The sequence below is a fragment of the Oncorhynchus mykiss genome, chromosome 2, assembly GCF_057628025.1.
Source record: "Oncorhynchus mykiss isolate SJ-2025 chromosome 2, ASM5762802v1, whole genome shotgun sequence".
NCBI lineage: Eukaryota > Metazoa > Chordata > Actinopteri > Salmoniformes > Salmonidae > Oncorhynchus > Oncorhynchus mykiss.
The window spans coordinates 89,737,004-89,759,017 of NC_143023.1; the positions used below are offsets into that span (position 1 = coordinate 89,737,004).

Genomic DNA, 22,014 nt, shown 5'->3' on the forward strand with positions numbered 1-22,014 from the left:
ATCATAGTCAGCATAGCTAATAGAACTAACTCATTATTAAACCCGCCACAATCATGCAGTAATGTTACTGTACAGTCAGTAAGCAGTTACACCGGCGAGCCCCGGTGGCAAATCATTAGTCAAACCAAAAGCTTACCTTGACTTGGAATAGTTCCAGTGTTGTTGGAAAGTCATAGCCAGCTAGCTAACATAGCATCCCTCTGTTTGAGCAGAGTTTTTCAGTAGGCTAAACTAGCTAGCTGCATTTGTTATCTAAGTAAGTCAAACTGACAGTTAAAAAAAGAAAAAACTTTATTTCTCTCTTGCTTCTCCTTCATTTTGGAATAAATTAAATTGTTCAACTACTGTCTTTCTCTCTCTGAGTCAACTACTCAACAACTTTTTACGCACTGCAGTGCTAGCTAGCTGTAGTTTATGCTTTCAGTACTAGATGTATTCTCTGATCCTTTGATTGGGTGGACAACATGTCAGTTTACGCTGCAAGAGCTCTGATAGGTGGGAGGACCTCCTCCGTAAGTTGTCAGAATTACTGTGTAAGTCTATGGTATGGGGTGAGAACCATGAGCCTCCTAGGTTTTGTATTGAAGTCAATGTACCCAGAGGAGGATGGAAGCTGGCTGTTCTCCGGCTACACCATGGTGATACCCTACTGAGTGCTGTTGAGGCTACTGTAGACCTTTGCAAAATAGTGTGTTTTAATTAATTATTTGGTGCCATGTGATTTATATTTAGTATAGTTTAATCTGAAAAGGACAACTTTAAAGGTTTTACCATCTTTATTCCTCCCCTTCCTCTGAGGTGCCTCCACTGAGACAGCAAAAGAGATATTGGGGGTAACAGATGGGCTCCCGAGTGGCACAGCGGTCGAAGGCACTGCATCTCAGTGCTAGAGGCGTCACTACAGACCCTGGTTTGATTCCAGGCTGTATCACAACTGGCAGTGATTGGAAGTCCCATACTGCGGCGCACAATTGGCCCAGCGTCGTCTGGGTTTGGCTGGGGTAGGCCCGTCATTGTAAATAAGACTTGCCTAGTTAAATAAAACTAAAACTAAAAACTGTTTACTGTTGAAATGGTTGATGACAATCCTAAGGATGGTGTGTTTCAGCATGATGTAGATAACGTTTAATGGGGTAGGTTTATTTATTTTTGAGGATGTGGTAGGAGTTAGTATGGATTTATTTTATTTTTCATGGTAGAACAGAATTGAGCAGATCATGATTTATCGTACTTTCCAGCACAATAGGTGGCGGCATGCACATAAACGATTGTTTGTGGACTGCAATGATCTCATAGAAGAAGAATATTTTCAAGTGCAATGGGAAGTATCGCGAGAGCAGCGGGGCAGAAGGGGAAAGCGGAAGAGCGTAGCTAGTTAGCGAACAAGCTTTATATTCGTTAATATTTACATAATATCCGATTTATAAATCCAATTTTGTAATTATAAACATATGTTGAGAGTCTAAGTATTAATCGAACTACTGTCACATTCGATTAGACTACACAATGGATTCAAAGTCAATCAATCTGTCTCCGAGAGAAGAAGGGGAGCTCGAAGACGGAGAGATCTGCGATGATGACACCGAGGAAAAGGTGTTTGCGCAGCAGCAGGGTAAAAAGAGGCCTAGTAGCATGAATAACAGCAACTTCTCACGGAATACACGAAAATCGAAACAACCGGTACGAACTTTACTACCTGTCGTGGGTAGCCAGCCTACAGATTTTCGACTTTTAATTCCATACAACCGCGGACCTCATTCGCACAGTTCCGGCTTTACCGCAAACCACAGACAGCAAGGCGGACCAAGTGGACCCGACCGGCCGCCACTGGGACCACGCTGTGACCAGAGCCCGCGTTCCAGTTTCTGGGAACGAAGTCACACAGCCCTGGATCGATTGAGGCACCGGGGGAAACTAGATGACGGTCGCGGGGATTGGGGACGAGGAGGCTGGGGAGACGGGTGTGGGGGAGGGAGAGAGGCTGGTAGGCCTCCCACTGGTCGTTATGGGCCCGGGGAGAATCACAGTAACAAGAAAGAATCTCCCTCGAGAAACAAACGTATCCTTTGGCATTCATCTCACGACATCTATGTGATTGTAAAGTGTGATACATTTGTTAGGCCTTTACCTTAACATTGTAACTACACATTATAACATTTGTTTGGCTGGTTGTGGCTTCTAGCCTTGAATATGCCTTGATTTAAGTGTAGTCATATAGGCCTTCGATTTCATTGTAGTCATAATGCATCTAACTAACAATAGAGCTGCCATTTTTTAATGACTTTTGATCATTACACAGCATTCCCCTCCCTATCATCAAGACTCAATTGATGATTTTTGTTGTTGTTGTATTAATCAAAAACAAAATACCCAGTGTTATTGAGCTGGAAATGAGTTTTTGATTAAAATACATTTCGCTATTAGGGTCCAAGTTTGTAGTCTAACCATGTCATCAAACTCATAATCGTGCCTTTCCTTCACTCCCCTACCATAGAGAAGGTAATGATGGGAAGGAATCAGGTAAGAAACCAACAGATTATGAACAACAACAATGTTGCCAAAGTCGAGAACGGGCTTGACGAGAGTTTTGAGGATCTGCTCACCAAGTACAAGCAGATTCAGCTGGAGCTGGAATGTATTAGAAAAGAAGAGAACCTGGTTCTGAAGCCCAAAGACCTGCCACCTCAGAACGAGTCTGAGGTCTCTGCAAGTATTCCCCAAACCGAGCCATTACTCGACGCTAACAGTATTCCCAATGAAGCCGCTGCAGAGGACCCGCCAGGCCCAGAAAAGACGGAAGAGAAAAGGGGTTTTCAGGCGTTCAATCTCAAACCTCTACGTCAGAAACTCCTCACTCCTGCAGAAATTGACGCGCTCAAAACAAAAACGGAAAAGAAAGACTCAGAGAAGGAGGACAGTGACATGGAAAAAGGTCAAGTTGAACCAGCTGCTATCCCGGCTGCTACTCCCAAAGGTTTGTAACAACCACTATATAACACAACACTGCAGCAATGTGGGAACACAAACTGTGGCAACGCCATGAAGCAGATTTGACTCGACTATAATCAATAATGTATTGTTTTATTAGCCACAGTGTTAACACCCTGTGTGTGTTGTGTTCTGTCTTTTCAGGAGAGGAGGAAAAAGATGGTGTGGAGAAAGAGGCAGACAAAAAAGAGGGGGAGAAGGATGCAAAAACATGTTGTGTTTGCTGTGGCAGAGAATCAGATTACCTGAAGAAAGAAGGTGAGAAGGATACAAAAGTCTGCTGTGTGTGCTGCAGCAAATCATCAGAGGACTCCACTAAATCCTCTTTCAAGGTATGAATCTATTTAAAAAAGGCAAATATGTTTTCTCCTTACCCAGAGTCAAGTGAACTTGTGGATACTGTTTTTATGTCTCTGCATGCAGTTTGAATTAAGTTGAAGTTAGTTTCTGAAGCCATTGCTAAGTAGCGTTAGTGCAATGACTGGAAGTCTATGGGATCAGCTAGCTGATTGTGCTAATGCTAGCAGATCCCATAGACTTCCAGTTATTGCGCTAAATCTAGTTAGTAATTCCAGAAACTAACTTCAACTTCCTTCAAACTACACACAGAGGTAGAACATGGCGTCTGTAGCTAGGTAACCATCCAGTTGGCGACAGATTTTTATGCGACGATTCTAAAATAATAATAAACTGCATTGTTTCCGAGATGTAGTGGTAGGGCCTCACGCCATATCATCGTGTGACTTCATGTTGACTTCGATAGGATGGTTATTATATCAATATTTGTGCATATAGGCATTTCCACCGCCAATTCTTGCTAAATACATTTTACCGACATAAATCCTACCATTTCGAACAAACAACTGATCGGTCGTCATTTTTTAAATTGGACCGACACTTCCTGTTTCCAATACAGCTGTCGTGATTGTTTTTTTTTATACAGTATGACTTTACTCGCATAAAAACTGTGAATCGAAACGTGATTAATGAGTTAATCTGACTCTAGGTAAGTAAAAAAAACAATGGTGTAATAGCCAAAATCTCAAACTATCCCCTTAAGGCATGGATCAAGAGTAAGTGATTCAAGGCACAAATATTAACTTGAGATGTGTGTTTGCAGCTCTTTTGAAAGTTTGTCTGAGTTGTGTCAATGTCAAGTTAGAATCTGGGTTGTCCGGCCCTCCTCTTGTCTTTCTGCAGCCTGAAGTGAAGGGGAGCAATGAAGATGAGGACCTGTCTGAGCTGCAGCTGCGTCTCCTGGCCCTGCAGTCAGCCAGCAGGAAGTGGCAGCAGAAAGAACAGCAAGTGATGAAGGAGAGCAAAGATAAGATCACCAAGGCCAAGCCCTCCCAGGAGAAGAGCTCCTCCACCTCCAGTGCCAAACCACCAGAGAGGGGCAGAGTCACAACCAGGTCTGCCTCTGCTGCCTCGGAGAAGGCCAAAGCTCTGGCCAACAAGCCCCAGGAGAAGACCAAGGCTGGGGCAAAGCCTCCAGCGGAGAAGGGCAAAGCTCCGGTTAAGGGGTATCCAGGGAGGAAGACAGTCAGCCCAGGTGAGCAGGGCCTTTCTGCTTATTCGGATCCAAACTGTCCTCTATGTTGATTCCAAGCATTCCATCACAATGACATTCTGGTTTTGGAAATGTTGGTCACATCTTGTGTATTCTTGTGTATTTTAATAATGCATTTTATCTCTGTGAATATTTGTATTTTAGTGGTGTAAAGTGATTGCCATTAAGTAAAGTAAATGGGTTTTGATCCCCTAGGCTCAGCAGCCAAGCAGGCGTTCCGAAAGCAGCAGCTAAGGACGTGGAAGCTCCAACAGGAGAGAGATCAGGAGGAGCAGCGTAGACAGGAGGAGGAGGAGCGCCGCCGGAGGGAGGAAGAGATCCGCAAGATCCGGGACCTTTCCAATCAGGACGAGCAGTACAACCGCTTCATGAAGCTGGTGGGCGGGTCCAAGCCGCCGCGCAACCGGAGCAAGGTAAGACGGACAGGGAGAGAAAGACCTTGCCCCACTCCCAAGGCATTTCCTTTTAGGTTATCTGATTCCTCCAATTATATGTGAACCTTTTTTAAACTAGTCTCTGCTTAACACCTGCAATGTGGTATGTGGGGTTCTTTCTCTGGAAAAGAGCTCTCCTACATTACTGTTAGTAGCATGAACATGCAACATGATTGAAGAAGAGAGCATGTGAGAGACAGACAAATGACACATTTCAATCTCAGTCCAAGGACCGAGACCACACCAGGAAGTCTTCTGGTAAACAGGGATTGGACACCTCAGGGAACCTCTACCAGTACGACAACTATGACGAGGTTGCCATGGATACTGATAGTGAGACCAATTCCCCAGGTGAGCAACCAGCTCACCTGCCAATGCACTCACTGCACTATTGAACATATCTAAAGGGATTTTATAGAACCCATCCAACATGCTGAAAGGATTGTTTATAGCCAAGGACATGGCCATCAATTCAGGCCTCTTATTGCAATGTTTGACAGTTTTATTTCTACGGCTGAATCTGATTTGTCTAAAATTCAGTTATTTTCTCTTTCAGCGTCTTCTCCAGTACATGATCCATTTGAGGTCCCAGGATGCTTCAGTCACATGCCCATGCCTTTCCCTATGGATTCCCCCACTCAATGCAGAATGGTACGTTCCACCCCAAACTCTAAACAAGGACTGTTCTATGCATCTCTTAAAGGGGTAACTAACAAGCTTCCTCTTTCTTTCCAGGATTTGGGACAGCCGCGTTTCTTGTCCGTCATTCCGTCTGCGCCCCCTCCACCCTTACCCCCAATGCCCCCACCCCCAGATGAGCTGGAGCCTCCCCCAAAGCCGCCTTTCGCTGACGAGGAAGAGGAAGAGGAGATGTTGCTCAGAGAGACCTGCCTCATGTCCATGGCCAACAAGAAGGTTCCACTACCCGAGGTATAACACTAGATGGCTCCACAGGAGGACCAAGTGCCATGCCTGTGTTATCTGTATTGTGATAGGAGTAGAGGAGGGTTCCATTAGGTCCTAGTCGTCCTCTGGAAAGTTCATTAGTCTCAACAGAAGATGCATATTTTTCACTCTTCTGTTAATTTACAAGTGTTAAACAATGTTTTAACTTATCTTGGTACACTGCTATATCAGATGGGCAACTCTGTCATATCATTTTCCAGTTCTACAGCTGCACCTTGTCTTTGAACAGTGGACTTGGTGAATCTGGCTTTAAAAATGTATTTCTCCCCTGTAGGATATGACCCTTGACAGCAGCCCCCTCTCTCCCTCCCTCCTGGTCAGTCTGGTCCAACCAGTGCCCAGGAGCAACCCTAGTGTGGTCAGCCTCAACACGGCACCCCAGCCATGGAGCAACAAGTTCAGCCGAGGGCACCACCTTCCCAGGCTACCACTGATGGTAAGGATAATACCATAGGAGGAAATCAAAACATTGAGTGATGGCCACATATCTACCCTCCTAGCCAGGCGAAGAAACCGTAGAGATCCAAATAGTTCACGTTTTTTAACGTCCTGCAGCGCTTTCACTCTTTCAACCACAATTTTCTGGAATATAGTTCATTTGGTGCCATTTGTTGACCTATATTCCAAACCGTTTCATACACATTGAAATATGCAGAAAATGTCAGTGGATTTGTGAATGATTCTTCTCTGAATGGGAAAACTGTCTTGTCTTGCATGTGCTGAAACATGTTTTAAAATATGCTCTTCTTAAATATTTTAACTTCAAAGTCATATTTTCCAACAATGAAGTTCTACTTTTTCCCCCCAGCTGAACTGTGTAAGGCTGTGTGTGGAGGCCGTGGGTGTCTTTGTGCTCAGTAACTCCATGTAGTGTTGTCTTATGAGAACAATGAGTTGGCACTCACTCTGATACTGCCATAGGCAACACGGGTGGGGTCCCATAGACAGTACATTACAGCAGCACGTGTGCCCAATGACACCCGGCCTCCGCTATGTTCCCAGAGCACTCTGGTTTCTCACCCATGAACAATAAGCTCAACTTAGACTGCATCCCAAAGCTTCTCAGAGTAGGAGGGCTGATATAGGATACATTTTGCCTTTCAGATCATAATAAGACGGAGGTGACCTGATTGGCACTCCTATTTTGAGATGAATGGATTTTGAGTTGTGAAGTCGGTGCCCATTCATCACAATGGCTAATTCAAATCATACGTTTTATTGTTTCCCCAGCTCCCACGGCACAAGGCGGTGGTGGTACAACTGAACGGTTCAGACGACAGTGACTCAGACATGGAGGCTTGCAGCAGCTCTACACAGACACAGTCTGTCTTTGGAGGCCTGGAGTTCATGATCAAGGAGGCACGCAGGAACGCAGAGGTACGTACGTGTGTGTGTCCCAACAGTTTGGCCTCTGAGGACGACCTGTCAATTTATATATGAATAGCAGAATCCTAATTTGAGATGTGTGATAATTGTATGTGGTTAAAGGGTGAATGCTCTTTCTCTCTAAACTTCCAGGCAGCGAAACCCAAACCGACTTCAGGATCTGAGAAGGAGAACAAGCCAGGCAGAACCCCGGAGGCGCTATCTGAAGAGAAGAAGACAGAGTATCAGCTGCTCAAAGACGAAATAGCCAGGTATATTTTTTTGATGAGAATGGTCTGACAAAGTGAGGTATAATTTTTCCACCCAAGCATTGTCTATGGATATGAAATTCATTAACGATTAATTAACATTCAGTGCAATATTAATGGCACCAAAGTGAGAGGGTATTTCTTTAAAATGTCAATGATGGAACAGAGTGGACGACACTCACTGAAATCTAAACAATCAGTTTTTTTGTTGTCTGATGTAAGTAGGGAGAAGCAGAAGATTCTGAAGGACCACAGTCCCCAAGGTGTGCCCTCTCCTGCAGGTTCTGATCCTGATGTGGACTTTGCTGCAAAGGCAGCGGTCGAGCTGCAGCTGACCGAGGCAGAGACTAGGCTGACTAAACACGGGTGAGGCCCTTAAACACCAGAAGGAAAAAAAACACCTAGATGAAGGCTGATGCCCAAACACAATGGTATTTTAAGTAATTGTCTCACATTAGGGAATTACTTGGACTTTTTCCATCTTACTTGGACTTTTTCCACGTTTTCCATCTCTCTCCCTTCCGCTCACTCTACCCCTCCTTTCAGGAACCTGCTCCTGAAGGATGAGGCCATCCTGAGGCAGCTCTTACAGCAGGAGCAGAAGAAGGAGGAGGCATTGAAGGCAGCTGAGGCCAAAGTGGCCAAGGTCAAAGAACAGCTCCTGGCCTCAGAGAAGATAGTCAGTGCCAACAAGACTCTCCTCAACAGACTCCAGGAACAGGTGGGAGTTAAGAGCCAGGAAGGAACCCAGAGGGAATGAAACTCAATGGGAATGAGCTGTGAAGTAAATTCCTAGCTGAGGTATTTGCGCCTGGATGGCCATGTTTATAGCAATGAGTCGGATGGCTGAGGGTTTTAGTCAGTGGAAGCTGAATGATGGAATAGGAGTTGTTTCTCCTGGTAATGTTTGGGAAAATGCCAAGCTAAAGGAATGTCTGTAAAGGACAAGACATTTCATTCCGTTCTTTTTTCCGTTGCCTTTGGAAGTGTATATAGCAGGTGTGGTCATGACAACCCTCCTCCTTGGAGAGATACTGGGTGTGCTGGATTTTAATCAACACCTGATTCAGCTAACCAAGGTTCTGATGAGATGTGTGTGTGTGTGTATGTATATATCTAATTTGTTACCAGCCTTTTAATATCTGTCATGTATGTTCCCACCCTGTAGGTTCATCGTGTTCAGCACCGCGTGTCAGTGAAGAAGAACCACAGCCTGAAGCTGGAGGAGGTGCTGGTCCAAGCCCAGGCCGCCGCAGGCAGAAAGCCAAGTGGTCAGAAACGACGCACGGGCATCAGCCACTCCTCGGTGAGCACCGTACCACACCTTACCAACCCACACTATACCATGCCAGGGCCCTTGTTGATTGATAAAGCACAGAAATGTGTTCAACAAGGACATTTCCACTAGAGAACATCATAAATTGCTTTGAAGCGGAAAATGACTCTTATTGGACTTATTGTTCTAACACTTCCTGTTTCAAAATGTATATTCTTCTAACACTTCCTCAGTTTCAAAATGTATAGTCCGGTTTCCTTTCTACCAAACACCAACCAGTCGTAAGTAAAGGCCAAAGTTCTCTAAAGCATCTTTCTGCCCACCCTCCATTCTTCAGCCTGTGAAACGTCTGTGTGTGGAAGTCTCCGTCGCTCCCCGCGGCTCAGAAAGGCACTTCGCCGACCTCCTTGCCCAGAAGCAGCGTCTGCAGCAGCTGGAGTCAGAATACGCCCTCAAAATCCAGAAACTAAAGGAGGCCCAGGCTCTCCACAACAGAGGGGCGGTCCCTGAACCCCTTCTACCCCAGGCCACCTCCACCCCTCTCCCCAGGGCTCGCCACCCCAGCATTCCCCCCACCAGCCCCTTCCCCCTGCCCCAGCCCTCCCTGCATGACCTCACCCAGGATAAACTCACCCTGGTCAGCAGCGAAGACCCTACCGAGACGGAGGAGAGAGACTTGGAACCTGCCGCCACAGCCAGGCCCTCAGCCCAGAGTGTTCGTAGACGCTCCTTCAGAGAGACCGGCTCCTTCACCAAGCCTAAGCTGGACTCTGGTGGGACTGGGCTGGTCAAGGATAGTCCAGCCAAGCCAGTCAGGGTTAAGGCCTCGGGGCCCGGGGAGCTGTTCCTGGGGCTAGAGGTGGAGGCCCTGCAGAGGAGGGACCAGCAGCAAGCCAGGCTGGGAGAGCTGCTGCTGGGGGAACTACGGGCGCTAGGAGGCGCTGTGGAGAAACCCCCTTCTGGGAAGGTAAACCATAATATATCACTAACTGACCTCGCAAACACCGAATTCAAATTCCCTTTTTTTGTGTGTTTTAAAAATTGCTCTCGACAGTTTTCTTATTTGGTTGATATGTGCAGTTACTGTAGCACACGTGTCGTGTCTAAAACTATGTTTTTCATTTATTCTCCATGGTTGGGAGACTGAAAGGTTTGTGTTCATTACTTTGATGTGCAGGTGATATCGGAGGATGTGGACACCATGGCTGCCCAATCAGGCCATGCCGAGCTGAAGCCTGTCCCGTTTGGACCATATCGCAGCCCTCTCCTGGTCTTCAAATCTTATCGGTAGGTGGCTGGTTCACTGCTAGGGTTGCTCCCAATTGCTAGTGCCAAGAACAACACCCTGCCATCAATCAAACCTTTCCATCTTGTCCCTTTCTTCAGGTTCAGTCCATACTTTCGGACCAAGGAGAAGTTATCACTCAGTTCTGTGTCTTACAGCAATGTTGTAGCGCCCAAAAAGTGTTTCTGTCGCTTTGATCTCACGGGCACATGCAATGACGATGACTGTCAGTGGTAAGTCATTCCTCCTAGTGTGTGTGTAAACAGGCATGTGAATATAGACTCATGTCTGTTTCATTATAACCCACCAACCTCTCCCTTTGGGTGATCTGGTCTATGTTTCTAGGCAGCACATGAGAAACTGCACTTTTGGTGGAAACCAGCTGTTCCAGGATATCCTGTCGTACAACCTGGCCCTGATTGGCTGCTCTGAGAGCAGTACTAGTGATGTCATCAATGTTGCCACAGGTAATAGAACCACACTGCTATCTGGCAATATTTAAATACCATTGAGCTTAGAATGTATGTATTGGTGATCGATAGATTCCAAAAAGTTCACTATTCCATGATAAATACATGAGGCTTTTACTGACAATGGTTGATTTGTTGTCCTATTTTCAGAGAAGTATATAAAACAGCTGTTTGGGGCTAACAACGATCGCATGGGGATGGACCAGAAGGCTGTTCTACTCGTCAGCAAAGTGAACGAAAGCAAAAGACATGGTGAGATTTCCATACCATTCATACTCTATTCTTACACTCAGCAGTTAGGGTTGAACACACTATTGAGCAGTTGATCTCTTTTCGAAAATGTTCAAGAATAGAACCCTTCTGACTTGTTCAACTTGTGTTTTGTCTAGTCCCTCCCTTCACCACGTGTAAGGATCTCAGGAGGTGGAGGCCTCAGCCCGCTTACCAGGCTATCCCAAACACAGGGGATGACAGCTGGGACGAGAGTAGAGACACTGGTCCAGTCAAATACGGTGAGAACTGGTTAGTCAGTAGGCTCGTCTCCTAGCAACAAACCAGTCTTCCAAGCAGAATTACGACTTATCTGAAGCACAGTGTAAATAATGGAAGTAGCACTAACAGTAATTGCCTCTCTTCAGTTGTGCAGAACTGGAGATCTGACCTTAAACCTCTGCTGTTTGTCTGTTTCCTTCCTTGTCACAGACGGTTATTCCAAGAGAAGTCTGTCTGCTACCCTGGATGTGTGTGTGACCCCTGACGACAAGCGCTACTTCATTAGTGAAACTGACGACATATCTAACCTGGAGACCAGTGTCCTAGAGAGCCCACGCAACGCACAGCTCTGGATCAAACTGGCCTTCAAATACCTCAGCCAGAAAGAAGTGTAAGAGCCTCCGGAGTGTTAAGTTGTGTCACTGAGTGTATTTTTAACCTTAACCTGGTTTAGGCTGAATGAAAAATGCAAATAGATTTGTATTTGTATTTTTTGTATTTATTATGGATCCCCATTAGCTGTTGCCAAGGCAGCAGCTACTCTTCCTGGGGTTTATTATGGATCCCCATTAGCTGTTGCCAAAGCAGCAGATACTCTTCCTGGGGTTTATTATGGATCCCCATTAGCTGTTGCCAAGGCAGCAGCTACTCTTCCTGGGGTTTATTATGGATCCCCATTAGCTGTTGCCAAGGCAGCAGCTACTCTTCCTGGGGTTTATTATGGATCCCCATTAGCTGTTGCCAAGGCAGCAGCTACTCTTCCTGGGGTTTATTATGGATCCCCATTAGCTGCCAAAGCAGCAGATACTCTTCCTGGGGTTTATTATGGATCCCCATTAGCTGTTGCCAAGGCAGCAGCTACTCTTCCTGGGGTTTATTATGGATCCCCATTAGCTGTTGCCAAGGCAGCAGCTACTCTTCCTGGGGTTTATTATGGATCCCCATTAGCTGCCAAAGCAGCAGCTACTCTTCCTGGGGTTTATTATGGATCCCCATTAGCTGTTGCCAAAGCAGCAGATACTCTTCCTGGGGTTTATTATGGATCCCCATTAGCTGCCAAAGCAGCAGCTACTCTTCCTGTGGTTTATTATGGATCCCCATTAGCTGCCAAAGCAGCAGATACTCTTCCTGGGGTTTATTATGGATCCCCATTAGCTGTTGCCAAAGCAGCAGCTACTCTTCCTGGGGTTTATTATGGATCCCCATTAGCTGTTGCCAAAGCAGCAGATACTCTTCCTGGGGTTTATTATGGATCCCCATTAGCTGTTGCCAAGGCAGCAGCTACTCTTCCTGGGGTTTATTATGGATCCCCATTAGTTGCCAAAGCAGCAGATACTCTTCCTGGGGTTTATTATGGATCCCCATTAGCTGTTGCCAAGGCAGCAGCTACTCTTCCTGGGGTTTATTATGGATCCCCATTAGCTGTCAAAGCAGCAGCTACTCTTCCTGGGGTTTATTATGGATCCCCATTAGCTGCCAAAGCAGCAGATACTCTTCCTGGGGTTTATTATGGATCCCCATTAGCTGCCAAAGCAGCAGCTACTCTTCCTGGGGTTTATTATGGATCCCCATTAGCTGCCAAAGCAGCAGATACTCTTCCTGGGGTTTATTATGGATCCCCATTAGCTGCCAAAGCAGCAGCTACTCTTCTTGGGGTTTATTATGGATCCCCATTAGCTGCCAAGGCAGCAGCTACTCTTTCTGGGGTTTATTATGGATCCCCATTAGCTGCCAAAGCAGCAGCTACTCTTCCTGGGGTTTATTATGGATCCCCATTAGCTGCCAAAGCAGCAGCTACTCTTCCTGGGGTTTATTATGGATCCCCATTAGCTGTTGCCAAAGCAGCAGCTACTCTTCCTGGGGTTTATTATGGATCCCCATTAGCTGCCAAAGCAGCAGCTACCCTTCTTGGGGTCCAGCAAAATTAAGGCAGTTTATAAAATTTTAAAAACATTACAATACATTCACATATTCCACAACACACTGTGTGCCCTCAGGCTCCTACTCCACCACTACCAGAAATGTACAGTACTAAATCCATGTGTATGTATAGTGCGGATGTTATTGTGTGTGCATGTGTCTGTGCCAATGTAGTCATGGCTGCGTGTGCCTCCCATAGTCTGTTCTGGGGACTGTGAAGAGTCCTCTTGTGGCATGTCTTGTGGGGTATGCATGGGTGTCTGAGCTGTGTGCTAATAGTTTAGACAGTCAGCTCGGTGCATTCAACATGACAATACCTCTCACAAATACAAGTAGTGATGAAGTCAATCTCTCCTCCACTTTCAGCCAGGAGAGATTGACATGCATAAATGATGTGATATGCAATATAATGTGTTATGTTGCTTCCTTGTAGGTCAGCGGCTGAGTGCCTGGATGCTTCGTTGAACACTCTGTCTCGGGCCCTGGAAGATAACCGGGACAACCCAGAGATCTGGTGCTATTACCTGTCTCTGTTCTCCCGTCGAGGGAAGAGGGATGAGGTGCAGGAGATGTGTGAGATGGCAGTGGAGCACGCCCCCGACTACCAAGTCTGGTGGAGTGTAAGTTGTCATGTCCAACCAACCCTCTGTCGACCTACTGTGGGGCATTTCCTCTACAGGGCTTTGTGTGTCCAACTCTGAGGCCTGGTTGTAGAGCGCATAGTTCAGGACCTTTGGTTTCGCCGTCCTGATGGTTTTTATTTTCCTTGGACACTTGATGTTAATGATTGGCTGAAGATGACCACACCTGGTCTTCCAGGTAGAAGTGAGTCCCTTGTTAAATAGCACAGAAGAATATCAGCAGGACTGGATGTAACCGCTGTCTTTTCCCCTTTAGTACCTAACCACGGAGAGCTTGTTTGAGGGGAAGGACTATGTGTGTGGTCGTCTGCTGCAGTACCTGCTGGACTGTGTGGGGACTAGTGGTCTCTCTGAGAGGCTGTCCTTCCAGCTATTGGAGTCTCTACTCTACAGGGTCCAACTCAGTGTGTTCACAGGCCGGCTACAGAATGCCCTGGCCATCCTACAGGTAAGAGACTGCAAAAAAAGTCAGTCTTGAGCGCCACCAATATAGCTGCTACATCAATATTCTGTTCCAAGCCATATGACACCTTACTGCTGCAATCAGGCCAAACAAACTCATACCTCTTAGATTAGCTACTGCTATACAAAATGCACAAGGTTCCCAAGATGCTCAAGGGGGAACGATAACCTGTTAATTTCAGAATGCCTTGAAGTCAGTCACTGAGCGGTGCATTGCTGATTACCTGACCATAAGTGACCGTTGCCTGGTCTGGCTGTCCTTCATCCACCTGACTGAGTTTGACCGCCTGCCGGCCAGTCTGTACGACTCGGCTAACTCCAACCCCTCCAGGGTGGTCAGCATTGAGGCCTTCGCCCTCCCCTGGAGAACCCCGCTCGACGTCCGCACAGAGCCTGACACACTAATCGCTGTGTTCGAAGGTGAGCCGTCATCATCGACACGGGGTTTAACTACACCCACATAGAATCTGTCCATGCTTTTCCCAGGTCTCCTACTTAGTTTTTTCACACAATTATGTTGACTTTTTCCACAGCTGCTCATGGTAGTTTATTTGTAGTTGTGCTATTTCCGCTCAGTCACTAGGCTTCATTTTTTCTGGCACAGTAGATCTGTAAATGTAGTGGACAGCTGAGAGAGCGGGGCATTGATTTCATACTGGTTTGTTCAACCCTTTAGATGCACTGCGACAGTGCACAGACCAGACTCTGCCTCCCAGTGAGAGAACCCTGGCCTGTCTGCCTCTACACACTAACCTCATAACTACCTATAGCCTGCTGGGAAGGTAAGCTCAACACTGGCATTCTGATAGCTGTGTGTGTGCGCGCCGAACCTAATAAAATCAGGCTTGTGTGTTTGGGCATGCAAGTTGTTAACCCTTTACATTCGTACCCTTATACGGGTTAAAAATGGCAGATTTTGACACTGATAAGCATCTAAATTGGAACGTAGTGGCTGTACAGTAACATGCTATAAATGACATCAAAGCTCAGTCTCTGTGCTTCACCGTTCTGAACTTGAGCACCACACATGACAAGAAGTTTCCCTGATCCCTCTGACTAACTGGGAAACTTTAGAAAATGTTTTTGTTGCCTGAGTGAGGGAAATGCTGTAAATTAAGAGGACTCCATGTATTTTGAAAGATGAGACGTTGAGGATTATAATAAATACTGATTTGATGTCATACAAGCAAGACAAACACCCGTGAGTCCAAATGTGCACTTCACATCATAAAACTCATGTCATATACAGTGTCAAGATGACATGGGTTGTTCTGAACAGAATAAGCTCGTTTGTTTATTGTGATGAACATTTGCCATGGCACACGCATCTGAATGAGCTCAGGACTCATTTCTTTGCGCACCAGAATTGCGATCTGTTTCTCTGAATTGCCTTGTGAAAGCCTAACACTGCATCATAGTATTTTATAACTTATAAAACTCATATTGGTGGTCTAAAGCACTGCATCGCTACAGAACCTGGTTCGATATTGGGCTGTCGCAGCCGGCCGCAACTGGGAGACCCATGAGGTGACGCAGGGGAGGGTTTGGCCAGCCAGGATGTCCTTCTCCAATTGCGCACATGCACGCTGACACGGTCGTTAGGTGTACGGCATTTCCTCTGACACATTGGTGTGGCTGGCTTCTGGGTTAAGCGTGCTTTGTGTCAAGAAGCAGTGCGACTTGGCGGGGTTGTGTTTTGGAGGACACATGGCTCTCGACCTTCGCCTCTCCCGAGTCCATATGGGAGTTGCAGCGATGGGACAAGACTGGAACTACCAATTGGATATGATGAAGTTGGGGAGAAAAAAAAAAATCATACTGGCTTTGAAACCACGCCCACTTGACCTAGATTGTGATTTACAGTGGCGCTTTTCTGGATTGCATAAACGACAGTAATTGTGTGATGGCTTGTTCTAGTTCCTCAATGGCACGGCTAGGCAAGCTTATCAAAGCACCTTATAGTGTAATGACTCTTTGTCATAAGCGCATTGAAATTGCTTAGGAACTGGGAACACTTTGGAGAGGTGTGTGGCCACGTGTAGACAGCACTTAGTCCTCTCCCTCAACCTGGTTGTGTTATGTTGCACCTACCCCACATTTTCCAGGAATATTCTTATGTTAATCAATGTATCCAGAATATTTTCTGATTTTGTTATCAACAAACGTGGCAAAAAGTGCGTGCTTTTAAAATGCACATAAAATCAAGTGTTATGTTTGGATTCAGTCTTGTCAGGCAAACCGTGTACTCACCTTTTGGTCTAATCATTTTCCCAATAGCTCCAAACTGTTCTCTTTCAATTGCTCATATTTCTTCTGTAAAACATTTCAATTTACCACTATCCATATAGGCAAATTCCAACGAGGGTAAAAGGTTGGTGTGTGTGTGTGCATTTTTGTGGTTGTCATTAAACTCTATTAATGTTTCTGCTAGTCTTAACTAAAATGTAATAAAACTGACTTGCACCCTGTAGGTACGATGCAGGCCTGGAGCTGTGTGAGTCCCTGTTGGCGCTGTGCCCGCATTCATGTGCCCTGTTGGATGCCCTGTCAGGCCTGTACGTGGGGAAGGGGGATGGTGAGCAGGCTGTTGGGGTGTGGCTACGGGCGCTGTCCCAGTGTCCACACAACGCAGAGGTCTTCTACCACACCTGCAAGTTCCTCATGGCTCAGGTCAGTCTCCCTGTCAGTGGGCTGTGTGGGGCTCCCTTTTAATACAACTTTATGTATCCATCCCTTAGGGCCAATTAAGCAAGGCATAGTCGATTTACATTTAACTGTCATTCTGTGTCATCTCAACCAACATTCTCCACAGGATTCAAAAGAAGATTTTTGAAACTGTTTAAGAGCTGAATCCTTTCAATTTTGTGCTTGAACGTCTCATGTTGCTTGTACACAGTTTCTAGCATGACCTAGCTAGCCTGTCTGATGCATCTCTGAACAGGAGAAGTCCAGCTGCATCGCTCCTCTGTTCCGGGGGTTCGTCCTGTCTTTCTGTGACGAGGAGAGAAGTGACCAGCAACCTGTGGATGTGCTACGGTTAGTCATTTTCTCCTCAAACTTAAGCAGAAATGAATGTCCTAACTCTTAAAACGTCAGAAACAACCTGACTTTTTGCAATTGAAGTTGCTTCCTTTCTATAGTGGTATACGGTTGAATGTTCCATGAATTAATGTGATCTCCACTTCTTTTCAAGGTACATCCTTGGTATTCCAACAGTGGACATCCTAAGAGGCCCAGTTATCAAAAAACAACTTAAAGAGCAGCTTAGTCACCAGATGCCTTACCTAAACCTCGTCCATTGGTAATTATTGTGACGTGATATCCCGGCTGACCCTGCACTACACGGAAGCCCAGCTCTTATTCTTATATGGCAGTTCAATGCACCGTCATTATCATTGATTGGTAACAGTTTACAATAAGGTTATGATTAGATTATTAAAAATGTAGAAATACAAGAAGACACAACGACAGTTGGGCTTCCTGATCATCATAATGTTTTACAGTGAGACAATATTTCATTTCTTGGTGTCTTGTCTTGCAGTCTGTGGCAGTGGGTGCACGGTAACGTTGGCGAGGCGATGGATGCGTTTGAGAGAGCCCTCGGAGCCGTAATGCCACTAGACGTTCTTCACAAGCTGTGGATAGAGTAAGTCTTGTCTTGCAACAAGTCCTCAGCATGTGACCGTTGCGTTCAGCCTCTCACCCACCATTGTCATCCATAAGGATAGTACTATCATCCCATGGGGTTAACGGGACAACGTCTGAAGAGGGTCAAGCCATACTTAACCAGCCAGATTGGAAGATCCTTATAGCAATGATAGCAGGCACATTTAAAATAAAAGGACCTCGAGGTAGTACAAGCTTTAATCAGGATGACAATCTAATCAGACCACAGTGTGGTTGGTTAGCAGCTAGCCTCTGAGGGGCTGCCATGTCCACACATCCAGGTGGAGGAGGGCCCAGAGACCTAACCCAACTAACAGTCTAACTGTTCTCTCTCCAGTTATCTCCTCTTTACCAGCAGTAAGATAGCTGGGAGCCCCTCCAACAGCAGAGAGCTCCGGGTGTTATCAGACCTGGTACAGCGTTGTCTAGTAACTGTCCCGTCTAGGCTTGAGGTTCCGTTCAGCTCGGCCCAGTACTGGAGCTGCTTCAGATTTCACAACAAGGTAGGTAACTGGGTCATGTTCAGCAGGGAATAACATTGAACGTTCTGATAGAAATATACACAGTGTACAAAAAATATTTTCATGACATAGACTGACCAGGTGAAAGCTATGATCTCTTATTGATGTGACCTGTTAAATCCACTTCCGTCAGTGTAGGTGAATGGGAGGAGACAGGTTAAAGAACGATTTGTAAGCATTGAGACAATTGAGACATTGACTGTGTGTATGCCATTCAGAGGGGAATGGGCCAGACAAAAGTGTTAAGTGCCTTTGAACGGCGTATGGTAGTAGGTGCCAGGCGCACCGGTTTGAGTGTGTAAAGAACTGCAACGCTGCTGGGTTTTTCACACAACCGTTTCCCGTGTGTGTCGGTAAGGGTCCACCACCCAAAAGGACATCCAGCCAACTTGACACAATTGTAGGAAGCATTGGAGTCATCATAAGCCAGCATCCCTGTAAAATGCTTGACACCTTGTAGAGTTCATGCCCTGATGAATTGAGACCGTTTAAGGGCAAAATGTGGGGTGCAATATATTAGAAAGGTGTTCCTAATGTTTTGTACACTCAGTGTACAATGTAGGACAAACATGCCTCTCTGAAATGTAAAATAAGCAATCATGTCAGCTCATTTCGATTTGCAAAGTTTGCCTCTGGGCTTTGTCGTCCCAGTACACCTACATTAACCGTATGCCATGGACCAGATCACTCCAGATGGCAGAAATCAGTGGAGGTTGGTGGGATTAGCTATAGGAGGATATGCTCATTGTAATGAATGGAATGGTATCAAACATATGGAAACCGCATCCGTTCCGTTGATTCCATTCCAGACATTACAATGAGCCTGTCCAATAGTCCCCCCCCCCCCCCCCCCCCCACCAGCTTCCACTGCCAGAAATCCACCTAACCCCTCAGATCCTATGCTTGTCAGGAATTGACTCTCCTTGAATTGATAGTGTTTCACTTTCATCGGTTAGTGGCATTGTTTGCGTCTTTAATTTAAACGTGTTCATATTTGCAAACCTCTGGACTTGTGCTCGGCAGGTTGTCTCCCACTACCTGAGCTGTCTGCCTCATACCCAGCACCCCCACGTCCTGGAGAGACTACGATACACCATGCCCACCAATGCTGAACTTGCCCTGAGGTACCCAAAGCACCCGATAGACACAGCAGACCAACCAGGAGCCAATTGTATGCTAACTAGTTTGGCTTGCTTGGACATGGACAGAGGGTTATAGAGGTTGAAATCTATTCCAGTTGGAATGATGTTTTGGCGAAATATTAAACTGTAGACTGCTGGGTATATTAGTCACTGTATGGTTATGTTAGTGTTATGGCTGGGTCTAATATTTCTTGGCTTGGGCCTGTAATATGCAGACGGTTTCATTTGTTGTTGTATAGGTTGCTGCATCAAGAATGGCAGGATGGAAACATAGAACATCTGAAATTCCAAGCCAGAATGTTGAGCAGTAGCGTTCCAAACTGTCTGGCCAACTGGAAAATGTAAGTCCAACTCTCTCCTCTTCGCTGAACAGCACTTGTGCTGCTGGTATGGCAACAAGGTGAATAGTTTTTTCTAGCTGGATTCTCACTGTTCTAATGCACTTATCAAATGCCCTTTTTCACATACAAAATGTGGCTTCTGTCCGACTTCAATCGCAGCTTTGAAAAGCTGCTGCACAGGCACTTGAATAGCAGGCAATTCCTGCTATTCAAGTGCTGACAGGCTTTTGTGCTGTGTGTTTTTCGGCAGAGTGATCGCTGTGGAGAGGGAACTAAAGGAGCGCTCCGAGGTGAGTTAGTAGGGGTGGGTGGGCAGGGGGGAATGAAAGAAGTGAGTAGGGGCAGTGAGACGATTGAGTAAAGGAGTGGATGGATGAAGGTAATAGTTTAGGGAGAGGGATATTGACATGGAGGGAGAGAGGACTGTAAATCAGCAGGGGCTAGTTTGAATGGAAAGTAAATTATGCATGTTGGTCTGTTGATGATTCTGTGTTGCTGTCACAAGCTCTTGTGTGTCGGTGTTTCACTTTGCATATTTACCTTGACCCAGCTCTCCAATGATCTTCCCTTCATTTTGTTGTAATCTATTTCTTCCCTACAGGCTATTATCAGTGTTCGCCACAATGTAATGTATGACAGTTAAAAGGCTTACATCTGACCACGGTGACTAAATGGAATGGTTGGATGTTGTATTAGAGTAAAAACTATACTAGTCACTAAAACCACTGACCTTATTCCATCTTTCTCCTGTTTTGTCCTTGTCCTCCGCTAATCTGACATGTGGCTCCCCCGTTTGGTGTTTTCCTTTGTTGTAGGTCCGGCTTCTTTATCAGCAAGCCCTGCAAAACCTTCCACTGTGTGCCACCCTATGGAAAGATGTAATTCCCCATTCAGTTACTATCTCTCTAACACACACACCTCAGCAAAAAAAAAAGTTTTTTTACTTTTTTGTTCCACCTGGCAGATAACGCACGCATGTTCAACTACCCCCCCTTCCCCTTCCCTCTCCTCTCTGTCCCTTTCCAGCGCCTGCTGTTTGAAGCTGCGGAGGGAGGTAAAACTGATAAACTGAGGAAACTTGTTGACAAGTGTCAAGAGGTGGGAGTGAGTCTAAGTGAGCCCCTAAATTTATGCTCGAGCAAAACGGAGGGAGAGGAGCACTGAGGATCAAAAAAAACTAGATTCAATCTATCAGACCAGACCACTGCCAAGTTTAGCCAGATAGGGGCAGACTCTGCTGCTAGCTGTCTTAGCAGCCCTCCCGCAGTAGCGCACTCCCTGGGCGGTCGGGAGGTGTCCGCCCCTATGAGGACGGTTGTTCGGTCATCCCTGAAGCCAATGAATGAACTCCCTCCTCCCTGTCCAAACTCTGGGCCACGCACTCAGGGTTCTATCCCCTAACATCATGTACGTAAGTATAGACCTGCTAACTAAGTGACATCTTTGCTCTTCTGTTTTTCATTTACATGTTTGTTTTTTCTCTCGTACTGTCAATTTTAATTTGCTTTTTATTTTTACCTTTATGTACGGGGTTGGAGGAGTTGACAGACTATGACATCCTGACATACGTCTGTCTTGAGTGTTTTTTAAAGGATGTTTTCCCCCAATAGTAACGCTCGCTGCTGCTATCTACAGTATGTGTAACTTTTTGTTTTCCAGTGTCTTCCAAGGGAAGAAATAAATTACTTGTTTATTTCGATATTTGTTTTAAGTGATAATTTTTTTTTTTAAATAACCACATGAAAATGAAATGGCCAGCCATGGTGACAACAAAATGGCTGCCTGCATAAGTATTTCTATTTGGCCTCTATCATCACTGACACCTTTATTTTTGAGACTGCCAGCCACAGACTGCTGAATGCTGTGATCTCCTCTCCGCCAGTCGACCAGCGGGGAAGATCCTTTAAACGCATCACTAGGCGAGGATAGTCAAACATTTACTAGTTTAAATGTTCTCATGTGCAATTTTGTTTTTGTAAAAAATATATTATAATGGTTAAGAGTATTTCAGAGGAGGAGCCAAGGATGAAAGTATTTCAACTGTTTTTGTATGTTGAAATTAAATGTGTTTATTAAATTATTTTCTAATTAATTTATTCTGTTCTGTCTTCATTTGCTTTGTAAGATTTGGTTGGGTTTGGGCGAAGAGCGAACCTTGTCAACTGGAGTGAAAACAGATGTTAAATATGTTCCATCAAGCACATAG

The 22,014-nt window shown here is 45.6% G+C and overlaps 1 protein-coding gene across 4 annotated transcripts; it reads left to right on the top strand.

The window, feature by feature from the left end:
* The first annotated feature begins 1,292 nt into the window (after positions 1–1,292).
* Positions 1,293–21,900, top strand: LOC110499385 (zinc finger C3H1 domain-containing protein). Of its 4 annotated transcripts, none has more exons than XM_021576501.3 (35): positions 1,293–2,059; positions 2,495–2,974; positions 3,133–3,320; positions 4,189–4,540; positions 4,754–4,971; positions 5,217–5,343; positions 5,549–5,643; positions 5,728–5,922; positions 6,233–6,394; positions 7,189–7,335; positions 7,477–7,595; positions 7,815–7,958; positions 8,139–8,313; positions 8,761–8,898; positions 9,206–9,835; positions 10,046–10,155; positions 10,255–10,386; positions 10,499–10,620; positions 10,774–10,875; positions 11,013–11,135; positions 11,326–11,506; positions 13,469–13,655; positions 13,933–14,124; positions 14,321–14,558; positions 14,815–14,920; positions 16,610–16,808; positions 17,080–17,174; positions 17,332–17,439; positions 17,680–17,784; positions 18,142–18,307; positions 19,349–19,449; positions 19,707–19,808; positions 20,059–20,098; positions 20,624–20,686; positions 20,835–21,900. In XM_021576501.3, the coding sequence occupies exons 1-35, from the start codon at positions 1,507–1,509 to the stop codon at positions 20,970–20,972; spliced, it is 6,333 nt and encodes a 2,110-aa protein (XP_021432176.3). In that variant the 5' UTR covers positions 1,293–1,506; the 3' UTR covers positions 20,973–21,900. The 4 variants fall into 4 exon arrangements, with proteins under 4 accessions (XP_021432176.3, XP_021432184.3, XP_036814472.2 ...); XM_021576509.3 differs by having other exon boundaries at positions 7,818–7,958; XM_036958577.2 differs by having other exon boundaries at positions 5,217–5,325.
* The last annotated feature ends 114 nt before the right edge of the window (positions 21,901–22,014 follow it).